Here is a 27,131-nt window from a genome sequence, read left to right as displayed (position 1 = left end):
TCTTTCTCTGTGACTACATTTTCTTCTAAATATATTTTTATGCTAATTGCCCTTTAACTGAGGACTAAAGCAACAAATATGATTTTTAAATTATTGATTAATAAGCTAATTAACATTTGATGCTGGAAACCTGTTCCGTGCCTTATGTCACCAATTAAAAAAAAATACTTAAGTTTAAGGATAAATTAAGGATAACCAGTTCCCTATACAGAAGAGTTTAAAGTAAAGACAATGCTTATTCATAAGAATACAGCTAATAAATTATTAAAAGGATCTTATAACCAAGTGCTCTGACAAAGTAGAAATCAAAGGCAAGTATTTCGATATGTAATATACATTCCAATATTTCTTTAGGATGCCAAATTTAATAAACTATACATTATTTGACCAGTTTATTATTTTTCAGCATTGGAAATTTTACTATTCCAACCACCCAATTGTATCCATTTTAATTAACCATCATACAAAAAAGATGAAGGTGTACGTTGGTGTTTCTTATGACATATTTTTTACATAATATTTCTCATAGAAACAATTCTCTGCCCAATTTATGGTATTTTAAAAGAATCATTTTTGCTGGATATCCATATCTACCTATATGTTTATATATAACTTTTAAATGGCATACATCTATAAAACTGTAAAATATTTTAAATTTTAGTGAAATTTGATAATACATTTTTTATTGTTTTTGCATAAAATAAATAAATTAGTGTATGAAGCATTTACTTATGCCCTTATCAAGATCACCAGAGACTCTGCTAGTTACTGATGATACAGTTTTTGAACAAAAAGATGGATCTTTGCTCTCTTGGAACACAGATTTATTGAGTGTCAATAGTAAACAAATATTTAAACTAGTAGCTCTCTAATCACAATTTTTTAGGTGTTATGCAGAGAAAACACAGAGTTCTACAAAAGTACATTGATATTGATGAATAGTGGTGGTGAAAGGGATCTACTTTAATATTAAAGTGATGTAAGGAAGAGTATAAAGGAAAAGTGTAAAGGAAGATCTGTTAAAAGAAAAGTCATGTAAGATGAGACCTATATGATGAGTGGTAGTTAGACAAAGAAACTGGACATGTTGCTAGAAAGGTGAGATGATGTCAGAGGAAAACCTCATTAGAATATCTGAAAGTTCAGGAATATTTCAATAAGCAGGGCAACTGGCAGAGCTAAATTGTGGACCAGACACCAAAAAGTACAGCACACGTATATGAGGAGGAGAGATGCTGATCTTTGGCTTCTAAGTTTGCCATTGCTTACCTCCAGTGCTGAGGAGCATGCTAAAGCAGAATACCTCTTTGGGGAGAAAAATGTATTGGTAGCTGACTCAGTATCAGGGCATGAAAAGGAGAGCAAGGTTAGGGCCATAATCAGCACAGAGTTCTTTCCCCCAGAATTGTATACTGCTTTACGGCCTTCTAGACTCCCCTGTTGCTGCTGAGAAGTCAGAATCAAATTTAATGCCTAATCCATTTTGTATGATAGAGCATTTTATTTTTCTTTCTGGAGGCTTGTAGCAAATTGTTTTTGTCTTCAGTATTTTTAAATGTTACAGTGTGCCATGGTATGTGTCTATTCTAATTCATTTTACTGTGCACTGGGTGAACTCTCTCAAGTTGGCAATTCATGTGCTTCAGTTCTGGGAAATATTTTAATAATTTTATTAATTATTTCCTACCATCTGTTTTCCTTCCCTCTCCATCTGGACCTTCTATTATTTGGACTTTGGAATTCTGGAAGTGATGTCTGTGTTGTTTTACATTTTTTTCTCCTATCTGTTATATCATTGATTTTTATAAAGTTTCCTTTTGATTTTATTTCATTTATTGGCTATTATCTCATTTCTCTGAGGATATAAATTACAGGTTTTGTTCTGTTGTGTTTTTACAGTATTTTTTAACTGCATTGACTCATTTCACATTGTTTTAATCTGTTTGTTTATTTTGGTCTTATCTTTTATGTTAGAGGGTTTACTCACATGCCCACTTAATGCTGGCTTTTTGTTCTTGATTAAGAAAAGGACATTGAAAATCTGACTTAGAATTTCTGAGCACTGAGTAAGGTTTTTCAACCATCACCTTTCCTGTGAGTGACCTGGGTGAATCATTTTTAGGGAACTCCCAATTTTACATAAAAAGTTCTTCAAAGAAGAATCTGAATAATCTGCCTGATGGCTAAGATTATGGCTTTCAACATTCTTGCCAGGGGCTTGGGTGGAATGCACTGTGGTAGAGGGCTGCTTTTTATGGCATTCAGCTTGCGGTACTCTCCAGATTCCATATGGTTTAGCTGTGTCCTGAAAGAATAAACCTGCAGGTTTCTACCAGGATTGCATAAGGGAGGGGATCTGGCAATTTATTGACTTTGCACATAATTTTCAACAGGCCTCCATATTTTAGTAATCACTGTCATTTTCATTTCCTGCGGTACTTGGTATTGCTAATTTATCTGAGGAAACTGTGTATAAATAAGGTTTGCAGCTTTACCAACCATAAAGTTGGGATTCAGCTTGCTCAGTGCCACTAAGACAGTTCCCACCTATCTATATTCTTACAAGATTCCAATATTTTGTTTGTTTCCTCCAGTTCTCTTCATCCTTGCAGATCTATTTTAAAGTATTTTTAGTTGTCTCAAAGGGTTTAAGAAGACAGCAAAATAATGTTTATATCTTCAATATACCATAGTAAATTAGCAGTTCACTTAAGAGGAAAACATATGTATAGTAGCATATACACATACATACACACACTTAGATTCTGTAAATTATGTATATGTGTAGATATACGCAAAAGAACTTTCATTGCTTTCTTTGTTCCTACAATTACCTAAATTCACAGCTATTAACAAACTAATCTCTATTCCATTGAAGGAAGCTCTGTATTGGGTAAAATAGTTGATCTCAGCTGAATGCAATCTCTGCCTCCTGGGTTCAAGCGAATCTCATGCCTCAGCCTTTTAAGTAGCTGGGATTACATGCATGATCCAGGCCCAGCTAATGTTTGTATTTTTAGTAGAGAAAGGGTTTCACCATGTTGGCCAGGCTGGTCTTAAACTCTTGACCTCAGGTGACACTCCTGCCTTGGCCTCTTAAAGTGCTGGGATTTACAGGCATGGGTCACCTCACCTAGCCTGTTTTTGTTTTTAATAAAATGAATAGGAGAAGGTCTTCAATTCTGTGCTTTCTCATTCTATGCATTTCTCATAAAATGATTTGTGAAGCATGTGTAGATTCATCCTACCATTGGAAACGTAGAGAGGTCAAGGAAGAAAATCTGTCAATTGGGCAGAATGGATACAAGTTGAATATGGGGACCATGAGAAAGAACAAAAAGGACTCTCAGAAGCAATGGAGACATGTGCAAAGGAGGAGGAAAAATTTGGTATCCACGAGCTTTAAAAAAATTTTCATATTCTCTAGAAGATTTCCATGAACAGTCCTGCCAAGATGTCCAATTTTTAATTACCTCTCTGTGGTGTTTAAAGAGATCTTTGTCTAGGTAGCACTAAATGTCAATCAAATTTTTTATGATGGAAGTGCATTCAATTAACACTAACTTCCTTAGTTCTATGAGGACAGTAATCAGTAAGAAGATGGAACTGAATCAGTATAAATCTATCTTTTCAGAAAGACATCACAGGTGTTTGACCTTTTTGAGCACCCATTGTTGAGGAAAGGCAAAGATTCTGCATCACTGATGTTGTGTACCTAACACAGAGAATAAGTTGGTAATAAATATCCTCTTGAAAGCAAAAATGATAGGAATTACTAGTGTCCAAAGGTTTCTCTCCCTACTGCCTTGGAATCTCATCCTTCTCTTTACTGACCCCTTACAATTGCCCTGCAACACAAGAGCTCTCGTGCTAAATAGAATCATTAACTAAGAACTGGAGCAGTTCTAATTTCCATTACTATACAAGTTTACAGTGAGCACAGGAAATTGCCTAAAATATATGAAATATAGTTATGAGATTTAAAAGTAAATTGCTGGTCATATTTTGTTAAAGTTACATTACGTCATCAGTATGCACCATAATTGAACCATCTAGGTTTAAGTAGAGTTTGTGGGCTAACCTGAGAATGTGTCATTTTAAGTATTGTTTCAATAATTATTAAATAGCACACAAACTTTGGATTATAACTTCTTTGCAGATTGCCTACTTCTTTGGTTGTTTTTTAGAATGAAATAAAATAATAACAGGGGCATGATATTGATGTTAATGATTGCAGACATTAAGGTGCTGAAAGACACTATTTTATAGTCTGTCATAATGTCTAACATAGCAGTCGTAATGTCTGGCAGACACTATTTTAAGAGATTTGCATACATTGATTTATATCTATGAAATCAGTTCTATTAATATCTCCATTTTACAGATGAGAAAATTAAAGCAAAAAGAAAGAAAAAAACCCCCACAAAATTCTAAAATTACACAGCTAGTTACTGATGGAACCAGGTTTCAAACTCAGGCAATAGAAGGTCAGATCAAATGCTTCTAAACACTACTGATCATATGAGGTTTTTAAAAAGTTACATATGAGTTATTTCATGACTGAGGGCAGTCCAATTTTTTTCTGATAAACTATTTGAAAGTCCAGTTGCTATACTTCCCAACCTTCTTTCTATAAATTCTTTTCTTCTATCACATTAACTCATGTCTTCACCTATGATTTTATATACAGCAATGTCAAATTAAGATCCCCTGATTTTCTACTGTGCTCAAGTTTTATATTTCCAATTGTCTATAATAAATATCTTCCATATTGTTTGCTAGAACTATAAACATTGATAGGAGCAAAGTACAGGCAGAATAATGTGATGGTTAATAGTTCAAGAAAGCATAAGTTTGAAGCCTGGCTCCATCACTTACTATGCTTAAGCTGGGACATGATAAGTAACTATGTGGAGGTAGTTTCTTCTTTATTTGTAAAACAAGAAACAAGTAGCATTTAAGGTTGTTACAAAGATCAAATGAGGTCTTCCCATCAAATGATGGGAAGAAAATGCTTAGGTCAGTATAGAAAAATGGTAGTTATTAGTATTAGAAGACAGACTTGTTTAGGACATATGTTTTCTTACTCTTCCTACTTCAGTGCTACCACTTAAAGAGCTAACTACGTAGAAAAAGTGATTTCAGTGCTGTTTTCAATGTAAGCAAACATATGTGGTAAATAATAATTTAAAAATCAGCTAAAAAGAGACATAGTAAGTTTTGCTAGGTTTCTTTTATTGGGATAACTGTACAGATTGGCTTATTGATTTAGGGAATTATCACTCTGAAACCACTTATAAGGGTAATATAAAAATGATAGACGAGTTGAGGTTTAGGGGACAAAGATTACTGGTTTTCTGTATTTCTGTGTTCTTCTTTTCTAACCAGTTTCCACCTTGAAAATCCTAATCATTAAAAAAAAAAAATCCATGATCAAATCTGAGTTCTATTAGGAAGCTTTTTTTTCTCTCAAAATAGATGTTTTTCTCCTACAAAAATTTATATAATTCTGTATCTCTCATGTGACAACTTTTTTAACTTATGAAATATTTATGTTTTAACTATCTCATATCATTACTAAAATATAAGACTTCAGGACCTAAGCACATGACATGTATCTTACTATCCTTTTCAGTGCTTAGGTGATTATTTTTCTGTAGAGACTTTTATAACACAACCTCAACATGAGCCAGAAATGAGAAGGTGGGCAGAGGAAAGAAACAAGGACAGTCACCAAGGGTGACACACCATGAAATAGCAATCCAGTGAGATCCTGTGGCTGTGCTGTCTGAAAGGCATAATCAGAGAAAACCGGCAAAGACCAGCAATGTCCAATACATTGGCAGGGTAGGGAGAGTGAGGTGCCAGACCATGTCACACTTTCCTCTAAATATATACCTAACCCGCCATGCGTGTCGGCCAACAATGTAAAATGGACAGTAAAATAGCAATGTTATTATCTAAGCAATTTACACAGGATATAAAAGCAAGTGTAGAGAAGATTATCATGCGCAAACTAAAATGTTTATGAAAAGATAATTTCTTGATGTATTGTATTGTTTAGCTTTGTTTTATTTTATAACTTGTAGAGAATTTATCAATAGCTTGAATGTGACCAAAAGCTAGTGATGGGAAGAACAATCAAACATTTAGAAGCCTAGGAATTTCAGCTAACCAATAACATTAATAAAATAATATTTAAAAATAACTGGGAAACTTTTACTTTGGATAAGTAATGAGTTTAAAAATATTAATTTTATTTTATGAATGAGTGAAGATTTCAAATTTGCAAAAGACATAAATATGGAACAACTTGAAAAATCATATTGGCTCATCAGAAAAGTATGAAATAATAAGCCAAGTGGTATAGTTCAAAAACAAAAGTTATAGAGCTACAGGATATAAATAAATCAATAAGACACAAAGATGGAAAAATCACAGTGGTCCAGGGGCTACATGAGATTTTAAAATACAAACATACATATATTTACATATGTTTGTGTATATATTTATATATACACATTCTTATAGGATAGCCATTGTATTGTTAGGATACTTAGTTTTAAGACCATTAACTTATATGTATGCAATGTGGAGCTTAATTTTCAGACATATGAGGAAGGCAGATAAGTATCAAAGCTTATGAATAAAAACACGATAAACAGTATCTAACAAAAAACTAAAGATCTTGGCAATTTTAGGTTTAAAAATAGTCTCTTGTTATGGGTGGAAAGAAAAATTTCTTATTTTTATATATTAGAGAACCATCACAACAGATCGTTGCTTCAGTTGAAAAGAATATGTTGGACTTAATTCTTTTACTGTAAGTGACATTAATATACTAAATTAAATTTACAGGCAAGAATTTGAAAAACTATGCTTTGTTTACCCAACTTGAACCCTGTTTTTTGTGTCCAGTCTGCAATACATTTTTTCTTAATTGCTTCTGCTTTTTATCCATTCAAATACTGCCACTGCACCTGACAATTAGAACCATTACTCTAAATAGTCCCGTAACCTTACTTCTCTACCATCATACTTGAAATGACTGAGTTTTACTGAAAAATAACATTATAACTTGGCACACTGGTACAATTGAAGATGTTTGGACTGTACCATTGGGAGTGATGCCATCTTAGTCCATAGCCCATTATTTATCTTCTTTATACTAAAAATGACCATTTTAGAATGTTGTTGCTGTTAACAAATGACTTGTCTTCCACAGGAGAGAGAAACTTACCACCTACTGCAAAGAAAGCATACAACATTAAGACTGAAAACATGCACTTTTAATCAGTCAGACCTATCTGACTTTAAGGCTCAAATCTGGCATCCACTTTCTTTGCAGTCCAAAAACTTAAAATTTGTGACCACCAGTTTATTCATTTGAAAATGTGAAAATAAAATTTTCATATTGGTATATTATTAAATTAAATAATACATGTAGACCACATAAAATGCTCATTAAGCAATAATATTATCACATTGTTATTATTGTACAAGAATATTGAGTCTACTGTCCAAGAATTTCCTCCACTTCTCATAATGCTGCTTACAAAAATTGTCTTTATTTATAATCACTCTTAACTCCTTTCCTTTTGTGCAAAACTACCCTCTTTGTCTCTTCTCTTTCCAACTTATACTATATTGCTCCATAAATTGATTTCTTATAGCTGTTCTTGTTTGATTCACACTATATTCACCTAGACCAAGGTAGTGGCTTCCTGACTCCTGTTTTTTTCTTTTCTATCCTCCACAGACTCCTTAAAGCTATTAAAGATCAGCTTCTATGGTCCCAATGACACATCCTAAACATATTGTGCAAGGCTGTCTATTATCATCTTCTCCCTAATTCTCTAACATCTTCTAACAATCATAATCATAATCTTTCCCCTTTGGCAGCATTAGATCAACCTGCTCATATATTCATACCTTTGCTTAAAATATCCTTTTACGCATCTATTGAGCACATCCCTAATTTCTATGTAGTGCCAGACTTTTCTTCTTTAGAATGCTTTCTGGGACCCCTACTAGACAGAGTTAAGTTCCCTTCTTTTATCATAGTGGTATAATACTTTTGAGGTAGTATTTATTATTTCCCCCTTCGCCTTTGTCTAATTCACGCAGCAGATTGACTGTGTCTTTTGCTCCGGGAAAGGAATATAAGCACTTGGAAATCTGAAAAAGCTTGCAATTATTCCAAACACCTAAGCTAGGGGAAATGAAATAATTCAAGGGATAAACAAAGTTTTTGGAGAAATTAGTAATGAAATGGATTTAAAACACATCTGTTGGAGCAGAGAGGTAGAGAGTTGAAGCAAATGAGTTTACGAGCATAGATAGAGTGCTTTGCATCCTGATTTTTTTTTAACTATCCAAAGAACTTGAGTGATCATATGACTAGCAACCAGAATTGTATCAGTGGTGAACCCTGTGTTCTGAACCTGAAGACACTGTATTTACTTCTTATGTTTTGCTATTTTGAAAACGCTACTAACATTGGTGTAAGTCCTCAAAAGAGAAAAAAAAAAAAGCTTTAAAAATGACTGATATAATATTTTTAAACTTTCTCATGGAAGCATAGTGCTTTGCATGTGGTAATAATTTGATTCTTAGAAAATAAGGTTCTCTTTTATTTCCAATGCAAAAGTTTGTTGAAGAAATTAATGAACTAATCAGTATTTTAATTCAACCATAGAGGGGTTTGGGGAAGAAAACATTGTTAATCATTGACTCTGTTTAGATTTATGCCAAAGCTAAGAATTTAGTTTTGCTGGTTTATACTGGTTTATAAGAGCTGGCTGCCCACATGTCTTCTTAAATTCAGATGTGATGTCTTGCTTGTAGCTGCAAATCAGACACTGTGGGAGTATTTTACAACACAGAAACCAGAGAATGCTACAAACACAGTGCCTTTTGTTACGCACTAATCACTACATCACTGATTATGACTCAAGGCCAGAAAAACTCAGGAATTTAAAGGATCTTTCCCCAAAACTGATGTTAAGGCAACTATTATAAATATGGCTCTTAAAAAATCTGACATTGTTTCTAATGCATTAGGTATGAAGAAAATGTGGAGTAAAAATAACCAGCCACACATCAAAAATTATAAATTTGAGGGAAAAATGAGACATCATTTAGTCCAGCACTCTGTAGAAATCCTGAATTTTTCACTTTTTCCTTACTGGATGTCAGAGAGACTGAGGGAAGCCATACCTGGGACTCACTCTCACCCCTGCTTTAATCAGAATGGTGACACTTTTGATTATTTTGTGTATTGGGCTTTTGCACTAGATTTTTTTCTAAGCTGTAATTTCCAAGTTTAAACTATGTACACACACACACACACATACACACACACACACGTGCCTACCTACATCTGCTAGAGTGGTAGTTAAGATTATGATTGAGTGTATTGTTCCAGTAATTTAGTTCACTGGCAACATTTAAAGTCACTTCCAGTTATGTACATTCCACAAAAAAATTCATAAAAATAAATATTACTCAATTGAAAATCCCAGCTTACTTTTTAGATATAGACAAACTGATTCTAAAGTTTATATGGCAAAGCAAAAGATTTAGATGATCTGACAGAATATCGAAGGAGAAGAAGACAGGCATATTGAGATATCTGACTTCAATATGTACTTTAAAGCTGCAGTAGTCAAGACAGTATGGTGCTGGAGAAAGGAAAGCCAAAAAAAAAGAGTGATGGAACAGAGTAGAGAGCCCAGAAACAGACCCACACCATTAGAGTTAACTGATCTCTGACAAAAAAAAAAAAAAAAAAGCAAAGCTAATTAAATGAAGAAAGGATATTCTTGTCAACAAATGGTGCTGAAGCACTGGATATCCATATTTAAAAAAGAGAAAGAAAGGAAAGAAAGAGAGAGAGCAACAGAGGGAGGGAGGGAAGGAGGGAGGAAGGAAGTAAGGAAGGAAGACAAATCTAGTCACAGACCTTATGTAATTCAAAAAAAAATTCAGCTTGAATCGCAAATTTAAATGCAATATGCACAACTATAAAACTCCTAGATGATCTCTATGGAGGACATCTAAGAGGCTGAGTTTGGTGAAGACATTTTAGTTACAATAACAAAGGATAATAAGTGAAAGGAAAAATTGATGAGTTGGACTTAATTATAATTAAAAATTTCCCTGCAAAAACCACTGTCATGAGATTGAGAAGACATGCTACAGATTGGGAGAAAATATTTGCAAAGACACATCCGATAACAGACTGGTACACAAAATATACAAATTCTTAAACCTTCGCAATAAAAATGGGCAAATACTAAAATCAACATCTCACTGAAGATGATTTGCAAATGGTAAACAAACATATGAAAATACGCTCAATCAATCTTATGTTATGATTATGGAATTGCAAATTAAAACTTCAAGATACCACAACTACCTAATTGAATGGTAAAAATCCAAAACATTGCAGACACTAACTACTGATGAGGATATAGAACAACGAAAAACTCTCATTCATTGCTGGTGGGAATGCAAAATGGAACAGTCACTTTGGAAGACAGTTTGGCAGTTTCTTATAAAACTAAATATGACCTTGCCATCCGATCTATAGTAACAATAGTATATTTTAATATTTACCCAAATGAACAGAAACTCCATGTCTTACACAAAAACCTGTACATAAATATTTATAGCAACTCACTTTATTTACAATGCCAAACCTGAGAAGCAACTAAGATGCCCTTCAGTAGGTGAATGGATAAATAAACCATGGTAATCCATACAATGGGATATTTTCCAGCAGTTAAGAGAAATGAGCTATGAAGCCAAACATAGACAAGGAAGAATCTTAAATCCATATCATTAAATGAAATAAGTCCGTGATAAAAGCCTACATATTGTATAATTCCAACTTTATGATATTCTAGAGAAGGCAAAACTATTATAGAGCCATTAAGTATATCAGCAGTTGCTGAGGGTTCAGGGTAAAACATGGAAGGATTGACTTGAGCTCATAATGGTCTGGAAAAATTGATTCATGGATATTAACGATGTACCACACTAGGTACTAGTGTGTTAATGGTGTTAATGTTAGGGTGTTAATGGTAGGGAAAGTTGTGTGTTTCTGTGGGAAGGGAATATATGGGAACTCTGTACTTTCCATTCAGTTTGGCTGTGAACATTATATTGCTCTAAAAAACAGTCTCTTAATTTAAAAAAGTAAATATCAATGTATTACACTTTATCATAAAGAAAAAAATACATTTCTTCTGAAGAAATTAAATGCATTTTTGCATTTTAATGCTTAATATATTTGGAAAATCTAATTCTTCTTCATGAAAATAATAGTTTTAATGACCAATATTTACTGTTTAAATTAATAGACTATTTGGTTTCAATTTTACTCTAATAAAGGAAAAAATTAAGTATATTGTAAAAAGATAATTTACTATCGTTGATTTTAAAGTTAAAACTTAAAAAATATAATATTCCTTTTCTAGCAGCCATTTATTTTTATAATTATAACAGAAATTACTATATCTTCATTAAAAAAATATATTAACCATATTGCTGGACTGACTTTAACAATAAACATTATAGTCTGAAGTTTGGCTGGACAAATCTACCCTTCTATTACAATGCTTGACCTTCACTTAAAAATTTTTAATATGCTGTTTAATTTTTTAAATCATTGCAAAAAAATGCCTTTCTCATTTGAGAATATCTATCTGCTATTTTAAATTTTAATAAGAAATAAGATATTTTTTAAGTGTTGGGTTTATTCCAAAGCCTGAAATATTTTAAGTCTCCCAGATGATTTAGCATATGCCTTTTCTCTCATTGCATAGATTTATATAAAATAAAATACTATTTTTATTTATGTTAATTGATTTATTTTCTTATTTATTATCTAGATCAACCTGGTTTATAGAGGACAGTGGCAGCTAACTATTTAGCAAAAAAATTACTTTTTTCTGAGTGTCACTCAAATAATTTACTGAATTAAAACACTTTAGAACAAATATTTTGTTTCTAATATTCACAAATCTTAGTTATCTAAAAGAAGACCTTAAATATCATAAATTCACATATGGTCTACGTGTCTTTCTGTCTCTGTATCTACCAATCTATTTATAATGTTAAAGTAGTTCTAAGGGAAACAGTGAAATTTCTTTGGCTTCTAACCAACTTATCATCTAAATAAGTCCTTTCACTTTTAGCCAAAGTGTATAATGATAAGTACAACTGTAATTTTTCAATGGGATGGAGATATTAAGATAATAAGAGAAATCACCACTTTAGATAGAACTTAGAAAGGAAAAAATTAATAATTAGAAAATCCTTTGTGGAATTTGTTATCAAGTTTACACATTGAGGTTGGAAAGAGTGTTGAGATTGTATCACACTCTGTTCTGCTTTCAGAATTATCACACTTCAGTTGAGAACATCAAATAAGAAATAACTGTTGCCATATTAGGTACTGATCTCAAATCATATAACTTCTTGAAATGACACATCAAAAATTATATCTCCTAGCAAACATTCATTAACATGAAACAGAAACTATAATTTGGATGCATGCAAATTACCTGGATCTCTGGCTTTTTTCTACTTATTATTTTCATACTGGCCTCTTGTAAAAAAAAAAAAAAACCTTCTTCTGTTGCAGAATTACATGAAGAAGCTTGCAGAACCAATGGATTGTCTAAAATAAGGGAGAAAAGAAGGGTTCAAACTCACTGAACTACAGATTATGTGACCGTTGAAAAGGATTGCCGTTCAGTAGTGGCACACTGGGCAAACTTTTAGTCAGGCAGCCTTTTTTGACCGACTTTGCAAAGTAGCAGCAGGAAACACACATCCCAATTATTACAGGTCATGAAAAGATTATACTGTGCTCAGTCTTCTGTGGGCATTCCAGTATTTACTTGAACTGCCCCTTGCCATGAAGTTTGTGAGGTTCGAATGCATTTTGTTAGAATTTACAGTGTGCAACAGGCAATTGTATTTTTTATGTAATAGACAGTTTCACAATTTTTCCATTTGTGGGAAGCAAAACATCACCAAAATATCATACTTAATTCTAAATATTTAATTAAATCAAAATATTTAATTGTGTAATGTAATTTTGATTTTTTCCTTCTTCCTTTTTTACTTTTTGCAGCTGAAGTAACTTCTTATACAGTGCAAGTCCATGAAAATTTTAAGAGTATATTTTGAGAACACACATGCTGCAACACTCCCCTAAATGCATTTCCAATGCTTATAATAATAACAAGAGCTGTAGAGGGCAGTTATCTATTTAATTCAATGATTCTAAGTCAATATGTTCTATGTACCAAATCTGTAATAAATGATAATTCTTAATAACAATAATGAATACATTTGTTAAGCAGATACTCTATGCCAGGAATTTTCAGTGCATTATTCTACTTAATATTCTTAACAACCACATGATATTATTATTACTGTAATTATTATTATCTTCATTTTATATATTCATGGAAGTAACAGTTACTGAGTTCCTACTATGTTCTAGTTAAATGAGAAAACTGAAGCTCAGTGATTTTAAGTAACTTGCCTAAAAATCATACGTGTAATCAAAATACAAATAGAGGATTCTGATTTTAAAACCCAAATTGTAAAAACCTATTGAAAGTAATGGCAAAAACCACAGTTACTTTTGCACCATATTAGCATGAAACAAAAAGTAAATCAAAATCTTAGAAGAGTAATTTAGAAAGTCAAAGTCAAAATTCTTTTGCATTTTGTATAGCCGAGGCTATTTCTAGAGTATGTAAATATGATTTAAATTAAGAAGTATATGATTGTTCAAGGCAGGTGAACTATAAATAATAGATATTATAGAGAAAACTTACTAAATATACTCACCATACATTAGCTTTCATTAGAACTGCGTTTTGCTGAGCATTATTACATTAAAGGATTTTTTGATGAGAGCAAATCCAAAGATAAATTGCTGGTTACTTCTTATTTTACAACTAGAACCCAATAAGGCCCAAAGGGATTGCAGCCTGGTTGAGATCACACCAGAGTGGAACAGAAAAGCAAAGACTCAAATTCTGTTCTATGACCAAAATCTGTTGTTCTTTTTAACCAATAATTGTGAACATAATACTTACATTTTGTACTTTAACATAAAACATTTTTATGAGATAATGAACACCTCAAATAACTTGATGCTTTCAATACAACAATATATTAATATTCCATAATAATAGTTAAAGGCAGCTAACTTCAAAATCTGGTTCTTCCCTCCCTCTTTATTACTGTTTTAAATCTTGCTTCTGTCTCTATTCCATGCCCTGTATATCCTTTTATCAGCCATTAGACTCTTAACTCATTCTTTAAACACAACCTCAGTTATTTGTATTACATGGTACATTGTTTGTGAGGTCTTACATGATCTCAATCTCCTTTGTGCCCTTAAATGTCCCCCTAAATCTTAGCCTCTCTACTTAAGCATGTTCAAGTCCTATCTTATGCTCTTTGTAAGCCACTTGAAGAGGCAAGTGTCAATGATTATTCTTTTTATTTATCATAGACCAACCAATATACCACCTTGCTCATAAAAATAATTGTATATTATTAAAATTAAAGTTTATTTCAATTTAGATACACTCTATAAGTATCAGCCGATATATTAGATATACATATAGACAAGAATATAAATATAAATATATATTTTAAGATAATTTTATTCATTACTGAGAATCTGAAAATGCCATCTTAGAATAATAGGGAATGATTTTGCTTTATTGCTTGGTATGTTTAATCTTTTAATATTTTTATCTCTTTTTAAATTTGTGGAATTTTTCTAATATTCTGAAGGAATAAAAATTATAAAATATGAATTTGTTAAATATATAATCCTTTTTTAGGAGCAAATGCTATTTGATAAAACTATAAGCTACCAGGATATAAGTTCTTGATTAAAATTCATTTAGTGTGTTATCTGACTGAATGTACTTAGAAGAAATCTTTGACACGTTGATCAGATTAAATTGATTTAATCTCAGCTGAAACTTAAGTTCGGCATTAGTCATGGATAATTACTGTCAGAAGGGGTATGTTCTAGCTATTCATTTACATAATATGAACTTTCTTTGGATTGCATATGAATTAATTAGATTTCGTTTAATTGTAGCAGCTACATGCAACACACAGCTTCTAGCTAGTGTAAAATAGTTCATTAACTTCTACAAAATGGAAAATATCCTAATGTAAATCTCTGAACTAGAGTAGAGGCTTTAAGAGAAAGGATTTAAGAGAAAATATGGGAAATATTGTGACCAACCTATATATACTAGATATGACATGTTATAGGAGAGCATTCCCCTAAAAATTGGAAAATTGCACTGATTCATAAAGCTACCTCAATTTGTGACTAAAATGTAAAATGATCAGACTCTTAAAACATTAGCTCATTCTTCAATACTAAAATAAACAAAACACTCTCTTGAAAAATCTTAACTCATTATTTGATGGAAAAAATATGACATAAAATTATACAAAATATAAATATGTGAGTCAAATTTCTCTATTATAATGGCAGCCCCATATAGACTCTATAAACATTGAATTAACAATTTGCTTAATTAAAAACTGGCATACGGATGGGGAAATATTTTTCTGTTTTGAAATCAGTATTTTTATACTTTACATTAAAGTATTTTTCTACTTTATTTTATAGTAATAATTGATATAATTTGGGTTTTCTTTCAGTAAATTAATTTTTTTTAAAGTTTAGATAAATTAAATTTAACAGAGTTTATTTGCACAAAGAACAATTCAGGAATCTGGCAGCCTTCAGGACCAAAAGAGATTCAGAAAGCTCCATCTAGTAATGAGCTATTATAGGCCAAACATAGAAGCAAAGTAAATAAATGACCTGCTTGGCTACCAGGAGGCATCTATGTTATTTGGGCATGGTTGGAAGAAGCATTTGCCTTTTTGAAACTGATCTGATAAGTTGGTTTCCTGTGATTGGCTGAAACCTGGTTATTTGTTATAACAATATATTCTTAAAATCAGTTTTGGCTTGTTTACTTACTAATAAGTTAGGGTACAGTTTCTCACTTAGGAACTCAAAATACAGAGACAGCTTCAAACTAATGGACTCCTGCTTATTTAATTTAGCATAATGAACATTAAAAAGCAATCATGTAAAAATAGCAAAACTTGCCCAGTACCATAACAACCTTGCTAATCAACTATATTCATTTTTAAATTTCTTTTCCTAGTATCTTCCAAATAATTGCATGATTTTATAAGGTTTTGATGATAGCATTAACTTCTTATCTTTTTCCACTTAAGAGCATTTTAAAATTATTCACCTAGTCTTTCTCTTAGTATTATATATTTTAATTATAAGTTAGGATTTCAGTAAGTCAGTGCCCTAAAGTTTGATCCTGGAAGCAGAAATATCACCATCACCTGGGAACTTGTTAGAAATATGTCTTGGATTAGACTTGAGATCCACTGAATCAGAAACTCTGGGGTGAGGTGGAGAAAAAATTTGTACATTAACAACTTCTCTGGGTGATTGTAAGCATGCCAAAATTCAAGAACTACTGCATTACATAAATTTTCCAAAATTGATTTTTTGCTAAGTTTTTAAAATTTTAATTTCGGGGGTACATATACAGGTTTGTTACATAAGTAAATGTGTGTCATGAGAGTTTATTATACAGATTATTTCATCACTCAGGTATTAAAATATTTCAGTGAGTTATCAATATTTAAAATACCATTGGAGATACATCGGAAATATCTTTTCAATAAATTATTTTTCCACCTATTTGTTTTAAATTTCATGGAATGCTTCATCAATAATTATATTTTATCAAAGAGTCAAATAGTTTGAAATTTTTTACAAGTAGATTTGTTCTAATTTTCACTGCTATCAGAAATATAAATTAGTTTTTAAAAAATATGCCATTGGTACTGTTGATCTTTTTGTGTAATTTTAATTTTGCTAATTTAAATTCCATTTGAGAATTCATGCATAAATATGAAAATAAAATTAATGTATGAGCTTCCTTTACAAAAGAACAAAATTGATTACTTAAATACATTTCCATTCACATATTTATGTTCTTTTGAAAACCAATTTTTGAAGAGCTGTTAATAGTAAGTAACACAAGGAGTTTTATATGTGCGAATTGCAACCCTTTAATCTTGATAAAACTATGAGGATACACTATTGTTATCCCTATTTTACAGATGAGGAAACTGAGTTACACGTGAGTTACAGATGTGTTAGGTAGTCACCTAAGGCCCTAAAGCTTGCAACTAGGGATTTAAACTCTGGATCAGAATCCATGTTCTTAATTATTATGATGCCGTTATGTAGAGATGGTTTAAACAAACAGCTGAGAATATTAATACATACTAACTACTCAAAAAATTACTGTAACTTATGCTTGTAACCTTTCAAATATTTCTTTTTTGCAATACATAAGTGTCATTGATGCTAAATATATATACACATGTATGTGTGTATACATGTGTATACATATCTATGTGTATGTATGTGCATATGTATATTCAATTTACTGCCATTTTTCATTTTCTAAAATTCTCAAAGCTAAATCTGCCTAGAAAAGCATAAGGAATTGAAGTTGCTAATTTCAGCCTTAGTACAAGACTGGTGGATTCACTTAAACTTTTCTGATGCAAATTGTGTTTATTAGACTAAATAAGTAACAAGAAAATATAATTCTTCATGATTTGTTGATTTAGTCATGATATGCATCAGTGATTGTCAGGTGGCAAAGGTCAAAACAAGAAAGGATCATGTATCAAAGTTTTCAAGAGACAGTTATTTTCCACTCCTGTCTCCTTAACATTTTCTGCCTTGTATGCATACATTACTTTCTCCTATCTACAATTCTGTTACTGTAAAAGCTAACATTTATGAAACATCTATCATGTGCCAAGGATGTGCTTTCTGTGGATTATCACATGTAATAGTTCGAACAACTGTAGAGATGGTCCATACTATTATTCCCATATTACAGATGGGACAACATGGCACAAGGAAGGAATTTATCCAAAACATAAAGCTAGTAAGTGGTCAAGCCAGGATTTGGTCTCAGGCAGTTTATTTAGCTTTACAGACCTTGTCATTAAGCACTATACTTCTCTAGGGAGGGAGAAGAGAGCTCAAGTAGAGGAGAGGAAGAAGGGAAGAATACTGAAAGCATTTTGAGAAAGTTCATGTGCAGTTATTTATATAAGCATCTCCACCACTGAAAATTGAGCCCTGAATACACTATACTATACTTTTCTTAGAACACTTGTTTTCCACTTGATACTCTGAAATATATATATATTATTTGGACAAATGAACCAAACGATTTTCAATTTTTTTTTAATTCTTCAGGATTTATGATTCAGGATGGCCCTTTTGGATCTTGTGAAAATAAGTACTGTGGTTTGGGAAGACACTGTGTTACCAGCAGAGAGACAGGGCAAGCAGAATGTGCCTGTATGGACCTTTGCAAACGTCACTACAAACCTGTGTGTGGATCTGATGGAGAATTCTATGAAAACCACTGTGAAGTGCACAGAGCTGCTTGCCTGAAAAAACAAAAGATTACCATTGTTCACAATGAAGACTGCTTCTTTAAAGGTAAATGAAGGGTGAACCTTAAGTGTCACCCCACTCTATTTCTTTTCTTTCTCAACTAGTGCCTTTAAACTCTAGCAATTTTATATCAGCAAGGGTCTAAAAAGGAAAAGAAACACAAAATAGCCTAAGTACTCCACTAAGTAGCAGTGTGTGGAAATTTACATGGAAACATTTCTGATATTCAGTTATGAGAATAAAGCTGGCCAAAATATGACTCAAAATTTAATATAGCTTTCAGCATTGCACCATATGGCTTCCCAATCATGGATTATCTTAGGGACACAGGGTGGCCAATTCAGTCTACAGGCCAAATTCACCCAGTAAAAAGCACCTGGAGTGGAATTGAGGGACTAGTGAGTGCCAAGCCATGCTGTGATAACATTTCATTCCTTCCTGATTAAAAACGATGGTTTCAGTTTGCACCACATAATTCAAATTATAAGGAACCAGTAGTTGCCCACTGAAATAACTAGAAGAACTCATGCTAAATCTCATTAGTGAATCAGAGATAACCATAGTTAAATTTTTTTTAAAGTACTGGTATTCACTTTCATGCATTTGAAAATCATTGGTTTATAGAAAAGTACTGAATTTGTAATTCCATACATTATTTTTACATGCCACATAAATAAATCATTGAACAGTTTTAACATCATTCAGTTTTTATACATTTATTTGTTGTTTACTTGTTCATGCTGTTGGAAATATTTTCTCGTTTATAGTCATGACTCAGTCTGAAATTCTAGAGTTAAATGTGTAGAACTTCCATCAATAATTAATCTGATTTCTAATCTTTGGTCAGTGCCAAGTCCCAGTTTCTCAGAATATTTCTGAAACGTATTTACACTTAAAAACTTGTTTAATATTTTTACTCCTAGCTTAAATTTATGGCTGAAAAATAATTTTATTACACTCCACTCATCCACCTATTAAGGTAAATTGAATAATTAAAAATTACCCTTTTTCAAACTTTCTCTAACACAATATTATTTCCAACGTGATTTTAAAATGACATGTAGAGCTTTTCAGATGATGCAAGATGCAATGCTCTGTTATTGTTGCTGCTAGAAATCCTTTAACACATTTGAAGTAAAACCGGGATAATTTACTTACCATAGTGTACTGTGTGCCTCTTACATACATGTGCAGAGAATTTTATGACAGTAAATTCCCTTCTTTTACCAAAAGGATAACAGATACTTAGATTTCAAGTTCAGTTTAGTTCCCTTTTCTATCAAATCTATTTTACAAATAATATTTGTAAAATATTAGGGAATTTTTTTTCTGTCATTTTGACACAAGGTGGTATGGTGGAAATTATACTATTGCACTGATACTTGACACTATGAAATTATGTACATAATATATAATATGTAACTATTAAAATATTTTGACTTAGCATCATATTCTCAAATTGAGGGTTTGTTCACCTGACATCCATATGGAAACACATAATATTTAATATCATGTGGGGGCCTGGCATGGTGGCTCACGCTGGTAATCCCAGCACTTTTGGAGGCCAAGGTGGGCAGATCACCTGAGGTCAGGGGTTCAAAACCAGCCTGGCCAATATGATGAAACCCCGTCTCTACAAAAATACAAAAATTAACTGGGCATGATGGCGGGTGCCTGTATCCCAGCCACTCGGGAGGCTGAGGTGGGAGAATCTCTTGAACCCAGGAGGTGGAGGTTGCAGTGAGCCGAGATCGCACCACTGCACTCCAGCCTAGGCAACAGAGCGAGACCCCGTCTCAAAAAAAAAATAAATAAATATAAATAAATATCGTGGGAAAATAGTTTGGTGTATTTAATGTTCTGTTTTGTAGCTGTATGCTTAGGAATAATACCGTTCAATGTCAGGATAGGCTGCATGAACAATAGATTGATTTTATTACAAAGTAAACATAAAATAATGGTTTGAAGAACTTTTGTTCTTCGAGCTTATACCAAACATATTTATTAGATCTTTTGTTACTTAAAAATACTTTCTCATCATGTGTAGTGTTAAAATTTCATTTATGCTGTCTGGGTTATCTACCAAAGTTTAGCATATTTTCCAGGTCTCAGAAATTATGGGTCTTTTGTTTGCTTATGTACTTAACTTGGTGTTTTGCCTAAAATACAACTAACTCATAAAGTGACTTTATTTCATCAGAAGGGAGTAAATAATATAAACCAAAACAATAAATTGCCTGTCTTATTAGTGTGCATTGGGCCAAGTTTTGATTGTAAAAGAAGATTCTGTAAAGCAGAGGCCTGATATTATTGTGATAGCTAAAATTAATTTTATAATTGTGAATTATATTTTTTGTGGAGTTTCAGCAAGTTATATTACTTGCTATCGTGGCCCAATGGAAGAAGCAAATCGAAATATTAAGTTAAAGACCTGCAAAACCTTATATTCATTTAGGGATTTTTTAAAGAAAAAATGAAAAGTTAAATAAAAAAACGGAAAATATATTTGCTACTTTTAGATTTTTAAAAGGTGATTATGAAAACCTTAGAATGGGAGTGAAAAAACTATTGGCCAAATCCAGGTCACAATCTATTTTTCCGTAATGTTTTACTGAAACACAGCTACACCCATTGGGAAAGAAGAGTTGAGTACTTGCAATGGAGATTTTATGGCCTCTAAATGCTAAACATCTTCTTACGTGGATCTTTTCAGAAAAAGTTTGTTAACCCTTGCTTTAAAAGATTATTGGTACTTTAAAATTTATTTTAAAAATTAGTAGCAGATCTTTACTATTCTGTATCTTCTTGACTATCTTGATGAATACAGAGACTTACATATGTGGCAAAATTAAGTAGAACTAAATATATATGCAAACAGTGGAAATAAAACAGGAAATCTTATTAAGACCCAGGGATAGTATTAAAGTCAATATCCTGGTTAGGATAGTGTACTATAATAATACAAAATATTATCTTTAAGAGAAACTAGGTAAAGATATATGGGATATGTCTGTATTATTTCTGACAAATGCATCTCACAAAGAAAATTTTAATTAAAAAGTCCTGGAAAAATATTGGAAAATACGTAAAAGTTTTTAAAGAGAGCAAGATTTGCATTATTCCTTACTGATTTGCACTTTAAGGTAAGTCCTGTTTGTTTATATCAGATTTATATTTGGCATTTATGTTTAAACTTATTAAAGGCTGGGCGCAGTGGCTCATGCCTGCAATCCCAGGACTTTGGGAGGCCAAGGCGGGTGGATCACGAGGCCAGGAGTTCAAGACCAGCCCGGCCAACTTGGTGAAACCCCGTCTCTACTAAAAAAAATACAAAAAAATTAGTCAGGTGTGGTGGCAGACGCCTGTAATCCCAGCTACTCGGGAGGCTGAGGCAGATAATTGGTTGAACCCAGGAGGCAGAGGTTGCAGTTGCAGTGAGCGGAGATTGCATCACTGCACTGTAGCCTGGGTGGCAGAGCAAGACTCTGTCTCAAAAGAAAAAAAGAAAAACTTATTAAAATAATTTATATTTGTAGAATCAGGTGTATTGATGCATTGTTTTAAAGTTAAAATCCATGTTAAATCATCTACATTTCTATATAAAATATTTTTATATACCTATATCTGTATATCCTCTTTCTATTACTTGTGTTACATATTGAAATACCTCTGTGTTAATCTTAGCATTTTTTATTATTATTGACTTTTAAATATACACGTAAATTTACCAACAATTTTTTTAGTGATTTATGATTTGTAGAACTATAGATAAAATAAACAGTATACCTATGAATATAATATTTGTCTAATTTATTCCTATTCACATTTATTTGATTATGAAATAACAGGCTATGATCGGATATAGAATATTGTAGTATTTGTTTATTGGCGTCAGATACTTTGTGATGATGCTCAACGTAACATAAAACATTCTATTTTTATAAAATGCCTAGCTGTTCATTTTTGTGATGAAACAGTTCTGCCTTAAAGTCATTTCTCTCACAAAGGGCTTTCTAACTGCAGCAATTCACAACATCCCTTAAAGCAAGTACAATTTCCTTTCACCCTGGCATCAGGTCATTCCCTCATACAAAACATCTATACTTCTCAGAGTATAGATGTAAACTGGAGTAAGAAACTTAAGATATAACCTATGCCAAAATGAACAGGGATTTAAACCTTTTATGAGAGTCAATTGAACAGAAACCCTTCTGCTATTTACTGTGCTGAGAATAAAACTGCCATAAAGGCAAATGTTCTGTGCACTTAAATGTGCATCACAAACAATAACAACTTGAGAAATATGGTTGTCACAGCGATCTGTGCACTGTTAGCATGAGATCTGACATTGTTTCCATTTTTGAGGCATAATCTGAACAGACTTTTGTATTACATATTTAAATTAGTTATTTTACCTGACTTTTTTCTTTTCTTCTTTCTTTTTTTGTTTTAAGAAGGAATTTGTAGAATTTAGGCTAAAAAACTGGCTGCCAGATATATTTTAAAATATATTAGTAAATGTCATGTGCTAATCCACATGTATTTTTTAAATAAGGGCACCTTTGTAAAGCTTCTGTTTTATGTTAATACAGGCTTTTATACCATTTAAACAAAAATAGCAGCCTGAATAAATCTATATACATTGAAAAATGATATCCAGATTTTTGTTTGTTTGTTCTGTTTTGTTTTTGTTGTCAGTATTAGACAATTGAAACTGCATGTTGATGATGAAATACATAATTTGGATAATAAGAAATGTAGATAAACTTTTTTGAGGCCAGAATACTGTCACACAGTGTTTCCAGTTCCTCTGAATTCCCTTAGTACCCACAACATCAAAAGCAATTTTATTAATCCCTTATGTTTGGTACATCTATGTTAACATTTTTTAATTCGGTGATGTGAAACCTTACATATTTTATATGTTTACCTGCCATTTATAAATACATAGGAGACATATGATAGATGTTTTATATATGTATAATAAAATATAATAAAATCTAAAAAGGTGATTAATACTTAGGCAGACTCATCACTCATTTTGGGATTTTGGGATATTAGACGTTAGGACTATTCAACAAATGTTACCAGAGAGTGGGAAGGTGGGAGAAAGGAGACAAATGGAGAGGAAGAGAAGAGAGACAGGTAGGGAGAGGGGGAGGGGGATGATGGGGGGAAGAGATACAGAGAATGCCAGCAGGACTAGTGATAATAATAATAACAAATTGAGTATTATTTATTTCAAAACACTTTCACAAATGTTAAATTATTAATTAATCATTCTAAAAAGCCAATATACTATAGTGAAGGCAACAAACTTACAGTTTTAAAAATGGCCCATCAACATTCTCACAGTAAGTTAACCTGAACTGGGACAGGAACCAAGGGCAGAGGCTTCCCGTTTAGTGCATGTTTGTTCCAAATATGTCTGCCTAAGGCTACAATATTGTAATATCTCACTTGCCTATGTTTCTTAATACATTTTACTTTTAATAGTGATTTCTATATGAATACTTGACATCATTTAGAAACAATCTACCATCTATGGTATTGGTGAAGATTAAATCATGCATTTAACGTAATTCTTGGCCAACAGAAGAACACAATAAGAAATTATTATTGAGTTTAAGACTAGAACTTTAGTAAATGTACACATTTGATTATAATAAATTTTCGGACTTGGGTCTGTGAAGTCATCCATATTTTCTTTTGAGTTTATATTCAGTTATAGTCTTGTATCTGGTCAAATTAACATAGAAATGAGTTTACAAGATTATAATAGGCTAATTGGTGGTGATCAATTTTCTGATTTTAGATAATTATATTTAAAGAAAAAATAACTACAATGAGTTTGGAAATATATTTGTTATTAATTGACATTTGTAAAATTCATTGTCATTTTTCTTACTGATGATTTATTGCAGGTTAATTTTGTTTATCTTTTATGACAAATAGAATATCTATTAGATCTATAACTTAATAGTATTTTACTACCCCACTACATTTCTCCCCCCAAAAATATTTTAGTGATTATGAAGTGGGTTTGTTATTGCATTTAATTTCTGTCAAATTTTCCCCTGTGATGTATATATAAGAATTAACTTTAACATTCAAATACTTAGACAGTTTTATCTTGTTTTTATACATTTTCATGCTATTTCTTTTTTCTTAGTTTCAAGGTGTGAAATATGTGTTTGAGCTTACTATTTTATTTTGTGTTTTTTGATAGATTTATGGATATTCCACTACTAGTCATGGGCACAATAGTCAAAAGTGACATAAAAAAACAAGAACATTTCGTCAGTTCAAATATTTTTTCTTCTACTTTGTCTCTCCCACAGCACGTGGAATTCTGGGAGATACAATTCAAATTGAGATTTGGGTGGGGACGCAGCTAAACCATATCATTCCACCCCTGGTCCCTCCAAATCTCATGTTCTCACATTTCAAAACCAATCATGCCTTCCCAACAGTCCCCCAAAGTTTTAACTAATTTCAGCATTAACCCAAAAGTCCACAGTCCAAAGTCTCATCTGAAACAAGGGAAATCCCTTCCACCTATGAGCCTGTAAAATCAAAAGCAAGCTAGTTACTTCCTAGATACAATGCGGGTACAGGTATTGGGGTAAATACAGCCATTCCAAGTGAGAGAAATTGGCCAAAACCAAGGGGTTACAGGGCCCAAGCAAGTCCAAAATCCCGCAGGGCAGTCAAATTTCAAACATCCAAAATTATCTCCTTTGACACCAGGTCTCACATCCAGGTCACGCTGGTTCCCATGGTCTTGGGTAGCTCTGCCACTGTGGCTTTGCAGGGTACAGACTCCCTCCTGGCTGCTTTCATGGCTGGCATTGAGTATCTGTGGCTTTTCCAGGTGCACGGTGCAAGCTGTCAGTTGATCTACCTCTGAGGGTTTGGAAGACAGTGGCCCTCTTCTCACAGCTCCACTAGGTAGAATCCCAGTAGGGACTCTGTGTCGGGGTTCTGACCCCACAGTTTCCTTCCACACTGCACTAGCAGAAGTCCTTCATGAGGGCTCCACCCCTGCAGCAAACTTTTGCTTGGGCATCCAGGCATTTCCATACATCTTCTGAAATCTAGGTGGAGGTTCCCAAACATCAATTCTTGACTTCTGTGCACACGCAGGCTCAATGCCACATGGAAGCTGCCAGGACTTGGGGCTTCTACCCTCTGAAGCCACAGCCCAAGCTGTATCTTGGCCCCTTTCAGCCATGGCTGGAGTGACTGGGACACAGGGCACCAAGTCCCTAGGCTGCACACAACATAGTGACCCTGGACCCAGCCTACCAAACCACTTTTTCTTCCTGGGCCTCCGGGCCTGTGATGGAAGTGGCTGCCATGAAGGTCTCTGGCATGGCCTGGAGACATTTTCCCCATGGTCTTGGAGATTAACATTAGGCTCCTTGCTGCTTATACAAATTTCTGTAGCAGCTTTGAATTTCTCCTCAAAAATGTGCTTTTCTTTTCTACTGCATTGTCAGGCTGAAATTTTTTTTGAACTTTTATGCTCTGTTTCCCTTTTAAAATGGAATGCTTTTTATGGCACCCAAGTCAGCTGTTGAATGCTTTGCTGCTTAGAAATTTTTTCCACCAGATACCCTAAATCATATCTTTCGAGTTCAGAGTTCCACAGATTTCTGGGGCAGGGGCAAAGTGCCACCAGTCTCTTTGCTAAAACATAAAAAGAGTCACCTTTGCTCCAACTCCCAAGAATTTTCTTATCTCCTTCTGAGACCACCTCAGTCTGGATCTTATTGTTCATATCATTATCACCATTTTTGTCCAAGCCATTCAAGAAGTCGCTAGGAGTTTCCAAACTTTCCCACCTTTTCCTGTCTTCTTCTGAACCCTCCAAACTGTTCCAACCTCTGCCTCTTACCCAGTTCCAAAGTCATTTCCACATTTTCTGGTATCTTTTCAGCCATGCACTACTCTACTGGTACCAATTTACTGTATTAGTTCATTTTCATGCTGTTGATGAAGACATACCCGAGACTGGGAAGAAAAAGAGGTTTAGTTGGACTTGCAGTTCCACATGGATGGGAAGGCCTCAGAATCACGGTGGGAGGTGAAAGGCACTTCTTACATGGCAGCGGCAAGAGAAAAATGAGGAGGAAGCAAAAGCGTAACCCCCTGATAAACCCATCAGATCTTGTGAGACTTACTCACTATCATGAGAATAGCACAGGAAAGACTGGCCCCCATGATTCAATTACCTCCTGCTGGGTCCCTCCAACAACACATGGGAATTCTGGGAGATGCAATTCAAGTTGAGTTTTGGGTGGGGACACAGCCAAACCATATCACCTCCCATAGATATTTCACTTACCATATTCATTTTCTCAGTATCCTCTTGTCAAATGCTGAATGCAATATTTCTATAACTTACAAAATATTGAAAAGCAAAGAATGCTTTTTACAACTATTTTTCAATATAATTGATTTTTCTTCTATATTTCTGTTCAAAAACACAGCGGTAAAAAAAGCTTTTCATTGATTACATTCAGAATATGTA

General features: G+C 33.0%; 1 protein-coding gene across 4 annotated transcripts in view; it reads left to right on the top strand.

Annotated features, from left to right (window-relative positions):
• Nucleotides 1-27,131, top strand: part of FSTL5 (follistatin like 5) — a 778,780-nt gene that overhangs the window by 225,756 nt on the left and 525,893 nt on the right. For all 4 annotated transcript variants that reach the window (XM_034959355.3, XM_014344780.4, XM_034959354.3 and 1 more), the window contains exon 4: nucleotides 18,392-18,640. In XM_034959355.3, coding sequence (XP_034815246.2) covers nucleotides 18,392-18,640 — 249 coding nt within the window. The remainder of the gene's footprint in view (nucleotides 1-18,391; nucleotides 18,641-27,131) is intronic.

This window comes from Pan paniscus, chromosome 3 (assembly GCF_029289425.2).
Source record: "Pan paniscus chromosome 3, NHGRI_mPanPan1-v2.0_pri, whole genome shotgun sequence".
NCBI lineage: Eukaryota > Metazoa > Chordata > Mammalia > Primates > Hominidae > Pan > Pan paniscus.
The sequence above is the reverse complement of the archived record's forward strand: the minus strand, read 5'-3'. Positions and strand labels throughout refer to the sequence as shown.